This window comes from Brachyhypopomus gauderio, chromosome 2, assembly GCF_052324685.1.
Source record: "Brachyhypopomus gauderio isolate BG-103 chromosome 2, BGAUD_0.2, whole genome shotgun sequence".
Classification (NCBI taxonomy): domain Eukaryota; kingdom Metazoa; phylum Chordata; class Actinopteri; order Gymnotiformes; family Hypopomidae; genus Brachyhypopomus; species Brachyhypopomus gauderio.
This window is the reverse complement of record NC_135212.1, coordinates 49,148,700-49,167,655: the sequence shown is the minus strand read 5'-3', so window position 1 is coordinate 49,167,655 and position 18,956 is coordinate 49,148,700. Positions and strand designations below refer to the sequence as shown.

General features: G+C 43.3%; 1 protein-coding gene and 1 pseudogene across 1 annotated transcript; both read left to right on the top strand.

The window, feature by feature from the left end:
- The first annotated feature begins 1,573 nt into the window (after positions 1-1,573).
- On the top strand, positions 1,574-12,660 carry LOC143508943 (aquaporin-8-like). Its single transcript, XM_076997527.1, has 5 exons — positions 1,574-1,913; positions 3,194-3,320; positions 3,686-3,900; positions 11,600-11,734; positions 11,944-12,660. The coding sequence occupies exons 1-5, from the start codon at positions 1,621-1,623 to the stop codon at positions 11,984-11,986; spliced, it is 813 nt and encodes a 270-aa protein (XP_076853642.1). The 5' UTR covers positions 1,574-1,620; the 3' UTR covers positions 11,987-12,660.
- Positions 12,661-13,206: 546 nt separating this feature from the next.
- Positions 13,207-17,409, top strand: LOC143508942 (aquaporin-8-like; annotated as a pseudogene).
- Positions 17,410-18,956: the final 1,547 nt, after the last annotated feature.

Here is an 18,956-nt window from a genome sequence, read left to right as displayed (position 1 = left end):
TCGCTGTTATGTTTTTGTTATGTTATGCTGTTATGTTATGAATTGTGATGTATGTGATAAGAGGAGCCAAGACAAGTTTTTTTTTGCAATAAACATTGGAATTAGAATTTGAATTGAAACATTGAATTATATTAAAAATAAAAAGAAATAAATAAATCACCCAGGTTACCTTAATTTCGTTGTCCAGTATCTGTACTATGCCAATGACAATAGAGTTGAATCTAATCTAATCTAATCTAATCTAATCTAATCTAATGTGTAAATTCAGTAGTAGTACAACCTTGAGTAAGTCAGAATAAGTCCACAACTTCATCTCTATGTCTTCCTCCACCAACCTGAAGCTCCAACACGTTTGACTGTGTGAGGGTTGACCGCTGTGCCCCGGGTTGTCGGCACCTGACCCTGCTGGCCACAGACTCACGGCTCCACTTGGCAGTGCGGTGCTGCTCCTTGCATTGTGAGGCAGCAGAATGACGAATTTCCAACGTTTACATGGGTCAATAAAGAACTTCACGTCTGTCCTGCCGCTGCGAGTCCGAGACAACATCAGTACTGACATAAGAACTGAGTAATGTCGGCATATTTAAAGTGTGACGTGTCAACAAATCAAATGCAGTCAGATCTTATAAACAGTCATAAAATCACTCCACAACCAAGTCCAAATATTGAGCAAACGCCTGGAACCATAGAGCCAGTGCTTTGTTTATTCAGGGCTAATAAATAAGACGGACCGATAGTGCTGCCAATGACATATGAGATGTCAAAGTGAGATAAATATTAAATATAGCAAATACTTTTATCTCAGGTGCATTGATAGCCATGTCAATATCCCAAAGGTATGTGTACACCAAAGTGTGTGTTTTTAAAAGTACACACACAGAAACCTCTTATTTCAGAGATTTAGGTCAATTGAGAGGTAATCAGTTGAGCAGTTTATCCTTCAGGGCATTGTGGATCTACTAATATGAGAAATACAGATTTTGTGGCCTTAACACCAGGTCATGCTTGTTTTCAAAGGGGTTGAATGTTCACGTTTTGTCCCCAATGGCAGCCTTGTCATATATAGCAACCTCTTGAAGGACACACTGCAGTTTTTGTTTAATCTGGGTGTCAGATGTGCTAAATAAACAGGGTCATTTTTTATGCCATTTTTTTGTAGGGTTTAGCAATTTTTTGGTTAAATGTCTACCCCTCTCAGTCAGCGGTCACATGCGACTTTTGTGTACAACGTCTCGGTCTTTCACTGCTGGAGTTCAGACACTTACTGTTTGGTCTCCTTGGAAATTCATTATTTACCTCATGCTGCTTTGAAAACATTTGTTTGAAATGAAAGTCATATTTATTTTGTCTTCTCTGTATATTAAATAAATATGAATTGTGCACGATATTGAGATACTTAAGAAATTTCTTCTAGAGTTCAGTTTCCCTGCCTCTGTAGCAGTACCAAAAGTCCACAAACAAACCAATCAGCATAAAGCCCAGAACAGGAGGGCTACACCACAGCCTGCCTCTCTCTTTCTCTCCTCCCCTCTCCTCCTTTCTCCTCCTTCTCCTCTATGGTTATCACGCATTAGAAACCCGGCTTGTCCACATTGCAAGCTACGTCTGTCTGCAGCCACCATGAACACACCCGAGTCGAGGACCCAGTCAAAGACAGAGCTGTGTACCTGGAACACGTCTGGCATGTCTGTCACAGAGTCCGTCGTGGAGGAGGAACCCAAGGTCCACCGGGTGGTCAGCGCGTTCCAGCTGTACGTCCAGCCCTGGCTGGCCGAGGTGGTGGGCTCAGCCCTCTTCATTTTCACGGGCTGCATGTCTGTCATCGAGAACAGCCAGGACACCGGGAGCCTGCAGCCGGCCCTGGCCCATGGCCTGGCCCTGGGCATCGTCATCGCCCTGCTGGGAGAGATCAGGTATGGAGCAGGCACACGCAGGGGGAACCTGGCCCGAACGGTGAAGGCTTCCTTTAGGGTGATGGCATTGTAAGAACTTGCAGAATTTTGGTAAAACGGTGTTGGATTATATTCACTGGTTATTTGGGGGGGTCTTAGAAATCCAGGAGTATGATGTTGTTGAAAGCATCTTTCTTCATGACGTGTAAAACTTTAAATCAATATATAAGATCACTGAGACAGGCGCAGCATCTAAATTCTCAATCTAAATTTCCAAATTACATGCACACGCACACAGAAACACACACACACACACACACACACACACACACACACACACACACACACACACACACACACACACACACACACACACACACATTTGCTTGCACAGCTGATGGAGTACCTCTGTCCCAAACATCCTGTTTCTCTGAAACTGTACTTTTTGCTTGCACAGCTGATTTCTGATACATCATGTTTCTGTGGAAACTTTATAAATATATATACACCATATTGCCAAAAGTATTCGCTCACCTTCTTTGACTCACATATGAGCTTAAGTCATCCCATTCCTAATCCACCCTCTGCAGTTAGAATAGCTTCAACTCTCCTGGGAAGGCTGTCCACAAGGTTTAGGAGTGTGTTTATGCGGATTTTTGACCATTCTTCCAGAAACGCATTTGTGAGCTCACATACTGGAACTAAAGATCTAAGCCCAGTTGCTGAAAAACAACACCACTGCATCCGATGCTTTGCATTGCACTTGTATGATGTATGGTTTGGATGCAGTTGCTTGACCATGGAAACCCATTCCATGAAGCTCTCTGCACAGTGTTCTTGAGCTAATGTGAAGGCCACATGAAGTTTGGATGCCAGTAGTGATTGTGATGTTGGCGACCTCTTTGCACTATGCACTTCAGCGACCTCTGACCCCACTCGGTCAGTTTTACGTGGCCGACCACTTTGTGGCTGAGTTGCTGTCGTTCCCAACACTTCCATTTTCTTATAATACAGCTGACCGTTGTATTAGTAGCGAGGAAATTTCTCAACTGGACTTATTGCACAGTCCCATGCTGGAATTCACTGAGCTCATTTCAGAAATGTTTGATAAAACAGTTTGTATGCCTAGGTGCTTAATTATATACACCCATGGCCATGAAAGTGATTGGAACACCTGAGTTGAATAATTTGGATGGGTGAGCGAATATAGTTGGCAATATAGTACAGGGTATATAGTAAGTGATAATGTAATGTCATGTGGTAAAGTAAACTACAAATTCTTCCTTCTTCTTTTCCCTTAGTGGTGGCCACTTCAACCCTGCTGTCTCTGTGTCTGTTTGTCTGGTTGGTGGTCTAAACATCATCCTGCTGATTCCTTACATCGCTGCACAACTGTGTGGAGGACTCATTGGAGCAGGTCTAGCCAAAGTGGGTAATGCTGTGTTTGTTATGGCTTCAAAAAGACTTTGTCCCTAAACATCTCAAATATTTGAAAAAAATGTCACTTCAAAAAAAATATGTCACTTCATTCAGCACAACTCCCTTATCTGTATATTAAATATTTGTTCATTCTGTATGCGTGGCTTAAAAGTGTTATCAGGCTACAACATAGGAAACTAAGAGGAGATTATAGAACCACAGGCACATTTTGCACCAATTTTGCTCTTTCTATGCAAACCAAAACCACCCTCACTGTACCCAACATGCTCCTTGTCTACATCCAACTTGTGAATCGTGCACTGGAGCGGTGGACTGAGGTTGGGTCGAGTTTTAAACTCTTTCCTCTTTCCCAGGTTGTCTCCCCACCACACAATTACTTGAACACATCTGGTGGTGCGTTTAACACCGTGAAGGACAGAGCTCAGCTGCTGCCTGCCATTGTAGCGGAGGCGGTGATGACCCTGTTTCTGACCTTGTCCGTGTGTATGGGGGCGGTGAACGGCAAGACGCGTACCCTCCTCGCACCCTTCTGTATCGGGCTGACTGTGACCGCTGATGTCCTGGGAGGGTGAGTAACAGCACGATAGCGCACATTCTGGCATGCCGACAAGACGTCACGAAAGCGATCTGCTCCTACGCTCCTACGAGTTTATTATGATATGTAGATACGTTATAAGGAGTGGTGGAGATCCAGGAGTGAAGGCTAGCTAGGCTTGGAGTCAGGGCAAAACCAGACTCACCTTGTGGGATGTTTGTTCAGGCGTCTGGTCTTTTTGGCACCTGAGCCGTTTGCTATGTCCCTGACCTCCCCGGCGTCTTGTTCTGACTGACTGTTCTGATAGGTGACAGCAGTGTGGGCCTGCACGGGTCTGCTGGTAGTGGGCATGCGAGCATGGATGAGCTCAGCCTGGCACCTTAACTACATAAACAAGACCTGGGCAGGGCTCCCCTTGCTTCCTCCCAGAGCCAAGACACATTAGCACCAACTCCTTGACCTTCTGTCAGTGGCTATTCATTTACCCACACAGCAGCAATTTCCATTTTAAAACATAATTAAAACATACACTTGAATCGGTTTTGTCATAGTATATGAAACAAAGCAATAAGTTTCAGGCTAATTTATTTAAGCAGCTTCTACAATATAATTACCCTTTGTATTATTTGTGCATTCACGTTATTGCTTAAATTATCTAATAAGTCAAATGCAGTTCAATTCATTCAACTCCAAACCTTTTAGACTCAACGATCAGTCCAGTCCAGAATTATCCGTGACTATATCCTACTTATCTTTAGCATGTCAGAAATCAAACACACATCGAGTCAAGACACTTTCAACAAGTAGAAGCGATAAACCCTACAAAACTAATCACTAACCTCTTAGCCTTAAGCTAATAAACAACCAATTCTGAATGGAATATGAGTGAATCTGTGGGAATTAGTAGTCCATTCATTACAGATAGTCTAGACTTTACTATACAATTCAAGTATCAGAAGACCTCTCCCCAAGGCAATCAAAATCATTCAATCAATCATTGAACCAAGTTAATGAATGTGGTAATAATTATTTAATTATTAAAAAATAAACAAACAGGCAAGCAAACTAAACATTAGTGTAGTGTGTTAGGAAGGCAGGATGCAGAGAGGAGTAATCATGGATTGTATAGAGTTTTAATAGTGAAATAGCGTGGATAGTGTACAATGAACATTAAACACACGAATGTGCAGATTCAGACAAAGACAAGCACAGGACACTGTGTAAATATAGATAAACTAAACAAGACACAAGTGATGATGAGACAAGTCACAGGTGAGACACACGCACATAGAACCACACCCAAGGAAATACACATATGGCCATAACCAGACGTAGACCACACCTCCACACGCCCAAAGGGAGGGGCCAGGGGCTGTACTGTGACAATTATGACGTTTCCTTAAAGAGATTCACTTTGGTTTGTTTGGAGTAGTTAGTTTTAGTAGTTTGAGACTCTTGACACTATGATATCAATTTCCAAAATATCCTTAAATGCACTTTAAGTTTGTTCTGTACCTGATCATTAATTTAATGAAAACATTACTTAATCTTACTTTTATATACTTATTGTGTTTCACATAGATCTTTACATTTACGTTTATGCCATTTAGCAGATGCTCTTGTAGCATCCTATTCCAAATCCATTCAATGCCTAATACACACCATATAACAGACTGTGACGGGCGGGGGTGAGCAACAAAAAGGAAGCGATCACGCCAAGTCTCAGGGAAAAAGGATGGTTTAATAGAAAGTGTGCAAACCTAAAACCCGTGCACTATCTCCAAATTAAGGATATAATGACCAGCGGTCAACTGGTACAAAGACAAGACATATATAGGCAAACAAACGACCCTCAGGTGAAACGGATCACGGGCTCCGCCCACCTGAGGGACGCACATGACGTCACCAAACAACAACAACAACAACAGCCGCTGTGGACAGAGGCGGCCGGTAGGGGGCTACCTCACCGTGACACATACCATACGATACCAATACCAAATATACATCATATGAACTCTTTGATGCCCAATCTTTCATGTAAATGCTGTTCCACTAATGCTGAATAATATTTTGCATTAATTGTTGAAATACCTATCTATGCAAAATTTCTGGCAAGAAATTAAGAAACTCTTGTGAAGTAGATGGTTCTCTGAAACTTATTATGAATGAAGTGAATCTCTAATGCTCTATGGCACAGGATCTAAAGCTCTAAGCTCTACTCTCTTTTAATGTTGGTGAAGGTTGGAAATAACTTAGGGTTAGGGTTAGGGCAACCAGACAACAAAGTCATGGGTTAGGGTTAGGGTTAGGGTTAGGGTCATGGCCTGGTGGTAGGGAACTGGTCTTGTGACCGGAGGGTTGTGGGTTCGATTCCCAGGCCCGAGGCCATGACTGAGGTGCCCTTGAGCAAGGCACCCAACCCCACCTGCTCCCCGGGCACCGGGCTAGGGTTGCCCACCGCTCTGGGCACGTGTGATCCACAGCCCCCTAGTAATCACTAGTGTGTGTTTGTGTGTGTGCTCTAATTGCACAGATGGGTAAATGCGGAGGACAAATTTTGATTGTGGTGTAAATTCACAATTGACAAATATGGCACATTTCATTTTCATTTTTTTTCATTTTCATTTTCATTCAAATGGGTAGATCTCCCTGACGGACTCATTCCAGTCTTCTCAACCTTATTACATAATCACGGTTCAGTCATTTCAGGAGTAGTAAATAATTACATTAGTATATAGTGAATGTAATAATACTAATCCATGATTTCACTGCTGACCTGTCCAATGCCAGGTATGAAATTTTCCTTCCCTGTGGAACACACCAATCCATAGAGGAAAAGTCTTATTGAAATGGCTCTCTAAAGTTATCCAAGATGATTAGATGTTCCACACAGTGCCATGTTTCTACATCTGAAACAGCTGTGCTCACCTCAGCCACATCAAATGCACAATCATATCAATGAAGAGTGAGCACGCTCAGCTGATACGTTCAAAGCCCTCCAGGGACAAAGCTATCAGGCGGGTGTAGTCCCACAGGGCCAACGCGATCAAAGCCTTTTGTTCCAGGTGCTTGTGTGTTTTGGTGTCTGTGCAAAAAAAGAACAACATGTTTATTCTAATCTCCATTGCACGATAATGTACACGATAATGGACTGCTCCCTTTGATAGACCTAGTTGAAGGACTGCAAGAGTGTTGTTCCAGATGGGGTTCAATATTTGGCAGGTTTCATTCGGTCAGTTCTGAACAAACATTGTAGAAGTTTTGAGCTAAGTCACTATTGCTGATGTCAAATGTTAGAATAGTAACTGGCAAAAGTACCAACTGATGTGATCTTAAACCCAAACAAAAGACATTTCAGGATTTTTCACCGCAAATAGTCCTTTCTGTAAAGGAGTATGAATTCAAATGAAATGCAAAATCCTACATGTCTTATTTCATCTCTAGTTCCTTACCAACATACACATGTGCCCATTATAATAGGATAACCAAGACTGCACACATGAAGGAGGCATTGAAGGCTTCCCTGAGATCTTTAAAATGTGCATACATGCAGCATTCTAACAGTCTTAGTGACCATAACCCTAACCCTAACCCTAATCCTAACCCTAACCCTAATCCTAATCCTAATCCTAACCTTAACCCTAATCCTAATTCTAAACTCTAACCCTAACCCTGTGCTGCTCAATGCTGTCAGTGGCAGAAGTAACTCTGAACTCTTTCAGAGTTGTGACAAAATGAAGAAGAATGGTCTCTTTGAAACAGTAACAACAACAACAACAACAACAATAATAATAATAATAATAATAAATAACCACCACGTTCTGTTTTAGGTTTGAAACATGAAAGCACTTCTTGTATATTTAGCATTTTTATTGACAACTGATTCTAACACACAGTGAATAAATTAAAAGAGCTAAATCAGCTAAATTGGCTAAATCAATTATTCATACTTTATGAATATCCTTTATTTCTGCAACAGACAGACTCAAATCCTTAAAACATGTCATAGACAATTATGCCATGGATTAACCAAGAATTACATCACAAAACTATTATATCACATACATAATACGCACTCACCTTCCGCCCGAACACACACATCTGCAAATGCATTTTAGATTGAATCTTAATCACCAGGGCTTATGATATTGCAATTCTATTGTTTACCTGTGTTGCGCAATAGTAACTCACCTGTAACAGGTTGGCTCCTCCTACCTGGGTCACTGGTTGTACCATGACTGTTGATATAATGTCACACGTTCACTCCCCTGATAAACTTTTAAATCATTTGCACGCTACATATTGGGCCAGTCTCCAATCCAAATATGAAGAAAAATGTAATATGGAGGAATGTACATGCAACTGATTTAACAATGATATTATTTATGAATGAAAAAATATATCAAATAAAAACTTATTTTAGGATAAAATAATGCGCTCTTGTACATTTTCTCCCTCACTAACTTGTTTTTTTTTCACTTGGCTTATGGCTGAGCCTATATTGTTTTTATTTGTATTTTTATATTTTTATATTTTTATATATTTTATCTCTTGTTTTAACTTTCTTTTATTTTCCTTCTATTGTTCGTTTTTATTGTGCAGTGTCCTTGGGTGTATTGAAAGGCGCTTATTAAATAAAATGTTATTATTATATTATTAATATTATTATATTATTATTATTACTAGTTGGAACATTCTAGATTAAAAAAACATAAGCAGTAGGATTGTTTTAAAAAAACAAAATATAAGAGTCTGTAACGTTCTGCGCTGGGCAGAACAGGGAGGCGGACACAAACGCTGAGGAGAGCGAGATTTATTAAAGGAAATTCCATTGACAGAGTCGAAATACCAGGCGCAGGTCATATTGGGAAGGCAGTTCATACATGAAATATACACTGGCATGACAACGGGCACGGGAAACAACAAGACAGACTATCTAAGGGAGAACAGGCAAAACACACGGGAGACGGATAACACAAAAGCGCAAACTTACGAACAGCAGGATAGACTAGGCACAGGTTTGAACAAAAAGACCGATACGGACATGGGAGACACAGGGACTTTTATACACAGGACTAGACAAGGACCAGGTGCGAACAATGATATAAGGGGCGTGGCAAACAATGGGAAATCACAGAGACAACGAGCAGGGCGGGATAAACAGGCAGGGAATACAGACATGAGGGAACCCAGAGTGACAGCTACGAGAGGGGGCGTAGCCCTACGTGACAGAGTCTAAGTGCTTAATGGTGTCAATGCAATATTTTATATCTATGTAATATGTCATAAACTGAGCAAAAGCATCTTTTTCACTCAATCTAAAGATACGTTTTCTAATAACAACTAAACTTGAGAAAGTTTTCCCTCTCGAACGCAGATACCTCAGCAAGTCCACTGGCACTGTTGTCCCTCGGCTTCAGTACATTTATTAATGCTTTTATCATGAACAACACGGTGCAACACGGTGGCTTGGTGGTTAGCACGTTTGCCTCTCAGCACTGGGGTCTTGGGTTCAAGTCCCTCTCTGAGTGGAGTTTCCATGTTCTCCCTGTGTCTGTGTGGGTTTCCTCCGGGATCTCCGGTTTCCTCCCACAGTCCAAAAACTTGGAGGTTAGGTAAATTGGCAGTCCCTGACAAATACTCCCTGAGTGTGTAACTGTGGGTCTCTGTACAATAAAAAAGCAGGTGTGTGTGCATGAATGTGTGTGTGCTTATATGTCCAGTGGTGGATGGTGCTCTGTCCTCTCTCCCCTTCCTGCACCCCATTCAGTCCCCCAGGGGGCTGTATCTTCCGGTAGAGAGTACGCTGTGTGCAATTGGCTGCTGCTTTTCGCCGTTGTGTGATTGGTCGCGTAAAATCATGGGTATCTTGAAAGGTGTTATATAAGTTGAACATTCATTCAGTCATGAACTGGAGGAACTTCTGCTTACCACCATATCTACTGCTGTCTGATGTCAGTCTACACCTGAACTGAGCTTGGGTCTCCCTATTTTATTTTTGAAATTTCTCAGAATTTGTTATTCTGAGAACCAATCCAAACCCCTCGTCAACAGAAAACTGATCTCTAACTTTCCACAGCAAATCCATGACACTATGCTTCACTAGTTGTTGCACTAGTTGCAGAAAGACACCCTGATCCTTTGCCAAATAAGTAAAAATTTTTACTTCAATAGAAATGAAAAGAATCCCACATTTAAAAAATAAATGTATAGAAAATATCTTGTTCAGTTTTACAGTTTTGACCATGGTGTATGTCTCATGCTCATAATATGAAAGTATCTTGCCAAAATGCCTTTTAGGCAAGCATAAATATTCCTGATACTCTTTGGAAAAAATGCGTTGACACTGAAACATTTTGCCGTTTAGCTGAGCTTCATAAAATCATGATTCTCATCCATGAATAACCCTTATTACCAAACACTTATTGCCAAACCCTTATTACCAAACACGATGACGTGTTCTTATAGATATTGAGACACAGGTAATGCTATTAAAACAGTAATTTATAGTGATTCATTCATACATATTCATATATTAATAAAGTAATATTTAGTCTCTAACCCTGTCCCGCCTTCTGCGTTCTTGTGATTATTACCTCAGACCACCAAACAAATTCTCTGTCGTCACTTGTCCATCAATAGCAAACCAATACTTTTAAAAATGAAAAATCAAACATCACCAAAAAGATCACAATATCTTAATGGTTATATAATTTTTTTATTATATCATAACTGATAAGATTAGAGCACCTGGTAAAATCAATCTCAACAGTTTAAAAGATGCTTGAAATCCAATCATTAACTGCACTATTTATTGCCACACTACTGTTTAATGTTACACCCAAATAGCATATATTCTCAGAGTTTACACACCCATATACACACATACATTCGCACTATTGCACCCTGTACATGCATATATAGAGCAGACAATATAGACATTCCACTATTCTGTTCTTTAATCTAGCTAGGTTAGTCACCCCAACTGTGACACTGTCTCTCACATATTTGTCTCACACTCTGGTTGTCCTTCTCTCCATCAGCACGACATGGCTGACAGGCCGCTCGTCTGTGTTAGCCTACACTGGCTCACACTAAGAGTATTTAGCAGAGTCTCTTAACTAGCGCGTCTTACATACTTAAGATATGACTGACTGTGTTTGTTCTCCTCTGGGGATTGAACCCATGACCGTGGTATCACCAGCACCATGACCGTGGTATCACCAGCACCATGACCGTGGTATCACCAGTACCATGACCGTGGTATCACCAGCACCATGACCGTGGTATCACCAGCACCATGACCGTGGTATCACCAGCACCATGACCGTGGTATCACCAGCACCATGCGCTACCATGGCTGGAGGGGGAGGGGGGCTTTGAACCAGGCGCAGTGGACACTATAACAATATGATACGCTCATCTCATGGTCAGGTAAAGAAGAAGGAATGTACGTAGGCGAAACTTTGGACATGTACTTAGAATGGTTCAAGTTTTGTGTTATTGTGGTTGTAATGAAAAAAAATGCAGCTGAAAATAAATAAACGCTTAAAAACACTTGTGTTGTGGCTGGTTGCACCAAGATATATTTTGTACATTTGTGAATGTCTGTGTGCCATTTTGGGTGTTTATTATAACCAGTAAGTAAATTAACACTAGTGTAATGCTTTAAGAAGAACTGTGTAATTACTAGTGGTTGTTAATAATCCTGTGCTGTTTGGTGGGCGTTCAGGGGCGCTATATCTGGAGGCTGCATGAATCCGGCTCGGGCTTTTGGACCTGCAGCAGTGGCACATTACTGGACGTATCACTGGGTCTACTGGGTTGGACCCATGATTGGAGCACTGCTGACTGCGGTCATCATCAGGTAAACTGGCAGCTGTTGAACAGAAAATCAAAATAGAATTTCAAAAGAAATTTTGCTTAATGTCTGTGGAGTCGGTAAACTTCAATAAGTGCAAATTTAATGGTTTGTTTCGCATGTGTCACACGTAATTTCTGTGTGTGTGTGTGTGTGTGTGTGTGTGTGTGTGTGTGTGTGTGTGTGTGTGTGTGTGTGTGTGTGTGTGTGTGCAGGTTTTTACTTGGTGACGAGAGGATTAGATTGCTGTTGAAGTGACCTGACCACTTCTGCAGGTGCTGGAGTGTTTTTTGCAAGACCTTATACAGATGTAGGGCATTTTTATGTTGCTGCTGTGTGGCTCAGTTTAGAGAAGGTCTGTCATAGGTCTACAGACTGGTCTGGCTAGGTTGTTAGATGCCACTGTTCTTTCCCCCATATAGTTCTTGCACAAATCAGGTGTAGTTGAGTGATTATTCTGATGTGCATGAAGGGTTAACCCTTTGGCATGTCATGCCTCTATGCTGTGATAGTCGTGCTGGTTCAGACTTCGTGAATGTGGTGATAAACCCTGTCGACGTCACCACCGCTGCAGCCCGTGACTGTGTTTTGTCCACGCTTGTTAGCGGAGACGCCACACGTGCTTCTCTTGCTCTGCGGTATAAAAAGATGGCACCTCAATCCAGTAGTCTGAACTGAAATGTTCAGATTATGAACTGAATCAAGTGTTCAGTTCAGATTTAACGTTTCAGTCGCTGCTTTGCAGACTTGGGAATGAGCTGATTATCTGATTTTGAAGTCATCTATAACCTGCATGACCTTTTTCAGTGACTCATGAGTTCTCATTTTGTATAATGGTTTTGTATAATTGTTTTGTATAATGGTGTAATTTTGCCAGAGCAATTTCAAACTTAGAAAAAAAAATTTGCAATTTGTCTTTAAGATCTGGTATTCATTTCTTGCAGTACAGACCTCTATATTGCTAAAATGAGCCTATTTTCATAATAGTGTACACACTACATTACACAATCTCCTTTATGTTTGAAAATAAGTCTTTTTCTTAGCACAACTTCAGTATATTCATAAATGTAAAAAATAATCCAGACATTTGTAAATTCCATATCACTTTTCTACTTTCTTGATCAACCTTAATTGCCTTCATACATTTATGATTAGATTTCTTCATAATGATTTTTAAAGCAGTTTTTGTATTATTTCTTTATTTCTGTACACAATAAATGTTTTCATGTTCTTTCTGTCTCCTCCTATTGATTATATTTATTGTTTATTCACACGTAGGCACATTGAAGCTACAGTATTAGGTCATCAGTGCAGCACAATGTAAAAGCAGAAAGCTCAACATATATGCCAGTACTTTAGTACTTTAGACTGTGCACCAACCAGCCAAAGTTCAAATGATTAGCAGAATCACAGCCTATAGAGCCTGAAGACAGAGAGGAATATTTTCCCAGCAGTTCCCCGGACCTCAGAAAAAAAAAATGGAAGGGGAAAAGTTTGAACTGGACAACCTGGAAATGCTAGTGGACAAACTCAAAAAAGAACCATTCAAAGATCAGAACATATTTGAGCGAGTCATCCAGCCCTGTGTGGCTGAGTTTATCAGTACCACCTTCTTTGTGTTCATTGGGTGCGTGTCAGTCACTAAAAACACAGAGACGGGCAGCGATCTGCAGCCTGCCCTGGTGCACGGCCTGGCGGTACCTGTCCCGGTGGCCTGTCTGTCAGAGATACGGTGAGAAGACCAACATCACTTTTTTGGATTGCAGAGGCTTTGTTTGAATATGCCAACATCAAGTCAAGAACCTTTTAGGTGTACGCAGACTTTTAAATGTATGTTTACACAATCTATTTGACATGATATATTTATGTTTGATGACCATTGCTAAAATTTTTGAACTGTCAGCTCTTAGGGAAGTTCTCGTTTCAGCCCCCCCATTTACCATGGCCATATACCTCTGTGGTGGCATTGAGCTACTCCTGGTTGTGCCTTACATAGTCAGCTGGATGGTGGTGTGCTCGGAGCTGCTATGGCCAAGGTGAGTTCGCAGTGGCCTTACGTGACCTGTGAGGTCTCAACCCTTCAGTGTTAGGTGTCAGTGCAGCTGTTTAGGACCTGGGGATGATGTGAAGAACTACAGATCTGGGGAACCATGTCAAGCACATAGAAATAATGATATAATCTGTGATCTGTTCTTTTCCCTGGCCTGTTTGCAGCTGATGACAACGGAGGAACACTACGTCCAGGCAAATGGGTCGGCCTCTGCTGTGGTCCAGTCAGACGAGCAGCTTGGGAAGGCTGTGTTTGGAGAGGTGGCTATGACCTGCCTGCTCTCCATAATGGTGCTGCTGGGCACCATTAACAGCAAGAGCAAAAGCCCCCTGGTACCATTCCTGGGCGGCTGCACGGTCATAACTAACGTACTGGCACGGTGAGTTGGGTCAATTCTAATCATTAGGTCTTCAGGTTGATATAATAGAAAAGAACAGAATACAATGAAATAAAATAGAATAGAAAGATTAGATGATGACTATACTAAATATGTTAAAATATACAAAAAATATGCTATTTACTAAATATAGTATTGTCACGGTGAGGCGGCCCCCTACCGGCCGCCTCTGTCCACAGCGGCTGTTGTTGTCGTTGTTTGGTGACGTCATGTGCGTCCCTCAGGTGGGCGGAGCCCGTGATCCGTCTCACCTGAGGGTCGTTTGTTTGCCTATATATGTCTTGTCTTTGTACCAGTTGACCGCTGGTCATTATATCCTTAATTTGGATCTATTGCACGGGTTTTAGGTTTGCACACTTTATATTAAACCACCCTTTTTCCCTGAGACTTGGCGTGATCGCTTCCTTTTTGTTGCTCACACCTGCCCGTCACAGAATGACCAGCCACCCTTCGGAAGCCGCCGAGTCTCTTTTTCTTTCTCCTTCGTTCGTGGTCATGTCTCGTGGTAAGTGTTTGTCTGCGTGGTGTTGAAGAGCTCCGCCGTGCTTTTGTGTTTTGTGTGTGTGTGTGTGTGTGTGTGTGTGTGTAGCACGGCGAGGACCAGGGCAGTCTGCCCTGAGACAGCTCTTCGTGTCCGTTGTATGTTGCGGGAGTTTCGCCGTGCGCTTGTGTGTATGTGGCACGGCGAACACCAGGGTGTCTGCCTGGTGGACTCTCGTGTGTTTTGTATGTGTGTACGGGTGACGGACGTGTGGACCAGTGTGCGTGCTCGTTCTGTTCTATGTTGAATGTTTTATGTGTGACGCGGTTGCCGCTCGTCACTGTCGCCTCGCTCCCCGTGTGTCGTGTGTTTAATGTGGGGAGCGACTGCGGCTCTGAGCAGCGCGCGTCACTGTGTGTGTGTGTAAGCAGAGCGCGCATGTGATGGGTTCCGTCTGTCTGTTTGTACACCGTTTTTTGTTTGTCTAGTATTTGCGTGTGTGTTTTGTCCTAGCGTAATGTCAACTGTTAAATGTAATTCCACACATGCTCCTCCCCTTAAATGTGTGTTTGGGGGGGGACCGGCTGTGGTCCCGTGCCATGGGGTGTGGCACGGAGGGCGTCTCTCCCGAGGGAGGCCCTGAATAGGGTAGGGCGCGTTTGTGTTTCGTGTTTGTTTCGTGTTTGTATATATGTATGTGTGTGGTGTGTGTGTGTGTGTGTGTGTGAGGTTGTGTTCTTTGTGCAGGTGCTTCTCCTTGGCAGTGTTCCTGGACCTTGTGGGGGTCTCCACCTGGCAGGAGCCCCCTTGTGTTGTGGGGTGACCGGAGCCCGGTCGTGAAGAGCCCCTCCCTAGAGGGCTGGGGCCCCCGGATGTTTGGGGACCATGGGGCTCCGGTCTGAAAAGCTCCTGCTGGGGATGGAGATCCTCCCTCCTGCCCGGGGTGACCAGGAGGCCCTTGGGGCTGCTCCCTAGCCCGCGTCGGGGGTGCTCTGGGCCTCGGTCTCTGGCGCTCCTGGGTTGGGTGGAGGAGTCCACCTTGAGATGAGAGGCCCCGGGAGGGGTTGGCTCCCCAGGAGGCTGGGGTGACCCCTAGCAGAAGGCATGGGTCAGCTCTGGGAGGAGGTAGGTCCAGGAGGTGAAGTAGCCACGCCTTGGAGAGGTAGCCTGCACACCCACACACACACGAGGGACGAGAGAGGAGCCATAGCCCCTCGTCCTCACACCATGGGGCTTACCAGCTGAATGCCGGTTAGGGCGTGAGGGCCCTGTGACCGACCGGGGCGTGGTTTTGTGTTGTTAACGGCCCGGCCGGTCCAGGGTCCCGCCCGGGGAGGTGAGCTGTGTAATGTGTTGTGTTTTATGTTTCAGCTCCTGGACGGCAGGAGGTGTGTTCCTGCCTGTCTCTGCCTTCCTGCCCCTTCATGTTTTGTGTGCAGCCGCTGTGTGCCACACACCCAGTGGAGGGGAGTGCGGCTTGGTGGGGGGGTCTGTCACGGTGAGGCGGCCCCCTACCGGCCGCCTCTGTCCACAGCGGCTGTTGTTGTCGTTGTTTGGTGACGTCATGTGCGTCCCTCAGGTGGGCGGAGCCCGTGATCCGTCTCACCTGAGGGTCGTTTGTTTGCCTATATATGTCTTGTCTTTGTACCAGTTGACCGCTGGTCATTATATCCTTAATTTGGATCTATTGCACGGGTTTTAGGTTTGCACACTTTATATTAAACCACCCTTTTTCCCTGAGACTTGGCGTGATCGCTTCCTTTTTGTTGCTCACACCTGCCCGTCACAAGTATATTCATAGAATTAATTTGGTACAAACACAAATTGGCCTTGCATCACAGCGGGACTGAAAGAAAATAAAAATGTCACCTTAGAGGATTTTCAGCTATACTTATGAAAGTGTTGTGAACTGTTGAGGACTTTGAATGTGGACTGAGTTTATAAGGACATTTCTCTGGTTGTAGGGGCAATGTGTCTGGGACATGTCTGAATCCAGCCAGGGCACTGGGACCTGCTCTAATCGCCAACTACTGGACCTACCACTGGGTCTACTGGGCTGGCCCGGCTGCTGGCTCCCTGGTTACGGTAGCCCTAGTGCGGTAAGTCTCCCAGCTGTAGAAACAGGAAGACAAGAACATGACAGGTAGAGGAATATGTGTTTCAAGCCATGCTTGTGTTTTTATCAGAACTCATTTGTATGTTTCATTGATCGGTTGAGTATATGGGTCTGACAGAAAGATAAACTCATTCCCTCTTTTGTGCTCCAGACTCCTGCTTGGAGATCAGAAGATGCTGATGCTCTTCAAATGACACGTCGCAAAACACTTCACAGGTTATACACACTTTAACAGAGTCTCCAATTCTTAAATACACAGCGTTTTACACCATCTTACAATTAAGGAATCAAAACCCAAGCAGTCTTTTTGAAAACATTTCATATGTCTACAATTTTATACATTAGGCACATTTTTATGTGATTGATATTTCATATTTCTAACTATAAAACATGTTGAAATTTAGTCAACTGGGGCATTTCAACATATATATTTACATTTTAATTGTAATACCTTAGCCAATACGCCTTCATTCTCAGATCTGAAATTGTCATATAACTGACAACTAACCACTAACATATTTTACATATTATATTGTTGTACATTACAAATGCCCCAAAATCAATAAAAATTTGGTTTGTTTGTAATTTTGATGCAAATTTGTAAAGATGAACAAAAAATAAAAATAGCAGGTTGTCAGTTTTTGTCCATGTTGTTTTGATTACCAGGCTTAGCTACTTCCCAGCAAAGCAGACTGTGGGAAAAAAACACAGTTAATGTTTTTTTCAGACAGATTAAAAATGGCTACTGAAATAAATTGTACTGAAAAAATGTCAGGTGTAACCAACAAGACTGACATCCATTTTGCCCGTGGTCAGGCTGAACTCCAGCCCTCATTACCTTATGAATCGAAAGAATAAAATTCTCCTAGCGAAGTCGCGCCAAAACTTAATTACAAAACCAAGGAGTTGGGGGAAAGGAGGCGTTTGCAGCTGCAGGAGCAGGGCCGATATCTGCTCGGGCCTTTGTGTGTGTGCAGCACATGAGTGTAGTGTGAGGCCAGGCTGGGCAGTGTGGATCATGCTGTTCTGTATTGTGCAGCAGCACAACAGCAGCCCACATGGGAACGCCTGGTAGGCGGTGCTCTAACCCAATTAGCCAGCCTGTGGGGAGAGATCCCCCACCGGGTCTTCCGGGCCGGGGGCATGGCGCTCCCCTGAGATCCCCGGCCCGTTCCCGCCGATGCCGCTGACTCCGATGTGAGAAGCCTGGCAGACAGGGCCGTGGCTTGAATGAAATACCCCAGGCAGCATTTCACAATGGCTAAAATGAAAATAGAATGAAGTGATCATTTTTCAGAGCTGTCTGACTGATGCGTACAGATGTGCCTCCATCATTTGGGGGGGGGGGGGGTGGTGTTGCAGAGCTGGTAATACATGCATGAAGTCATATTTATGCTTAGCTGAATTCCTATTACTATTGATGACATGCTTATAGTTGTTAGAAAATATTTATTGCTAACATGCATATTTTATTGCAAGACTGCTATATCATGCTGAGGTAGATTGAGGCGTCTCTGAAATAAAATTCTTACGGCAAAACATAGTCAACATGTGCTGTGGTACGGTTTGTTGATAGCTTCTTTGGTTTATACCGAAGAGGTGGAACACGTTTGTGATTGAGGATTAACTTCGTCAAACTGGATAATCTCCATAGGAGGCAGCAAAGAGAGTAGCTGGTCTCCTCTCCTCTCCTGAATTCAGGCTTCTACATTCATGGGCCCCAAGGCCTCCTGGGTGACGGCCACGATGACAATGATCATTATGTCAGACAGAGACTTGTGGCGGTGGTGCTATTGTGAGCTCTGTATTCACTGCAGGGTCATTTACACTTTCATTGGCAGCTATTTAGTCACCCTAAAAACCCCTAAGACCACAATTTGTGAGTCTTGCTCAGTCAAGTAGAAGTGTGCAGTCGGAAGAAAAGAAGTTGTTTTAAAAGTCAATTAATTGTTCCCCTTCTGGGAGGGGCCCGCTGACGGGACCTTTAGTCTCGGGCTCAGATTCCCTCACATCTGTTTAGCCAACCTCCCAAACTATGACTTCGGGCCACCAAAGCCTGAAGAATAGCCCAATTCAGTCTTCTCTGAGCTTTCTCCATCTTAGACACATTTGTATATCATTTTCTGCTGGGCTTAGTCCATTCACAGAGGTTCCTGGTTAAAAAAGGCAACTGCAGAAAAGACC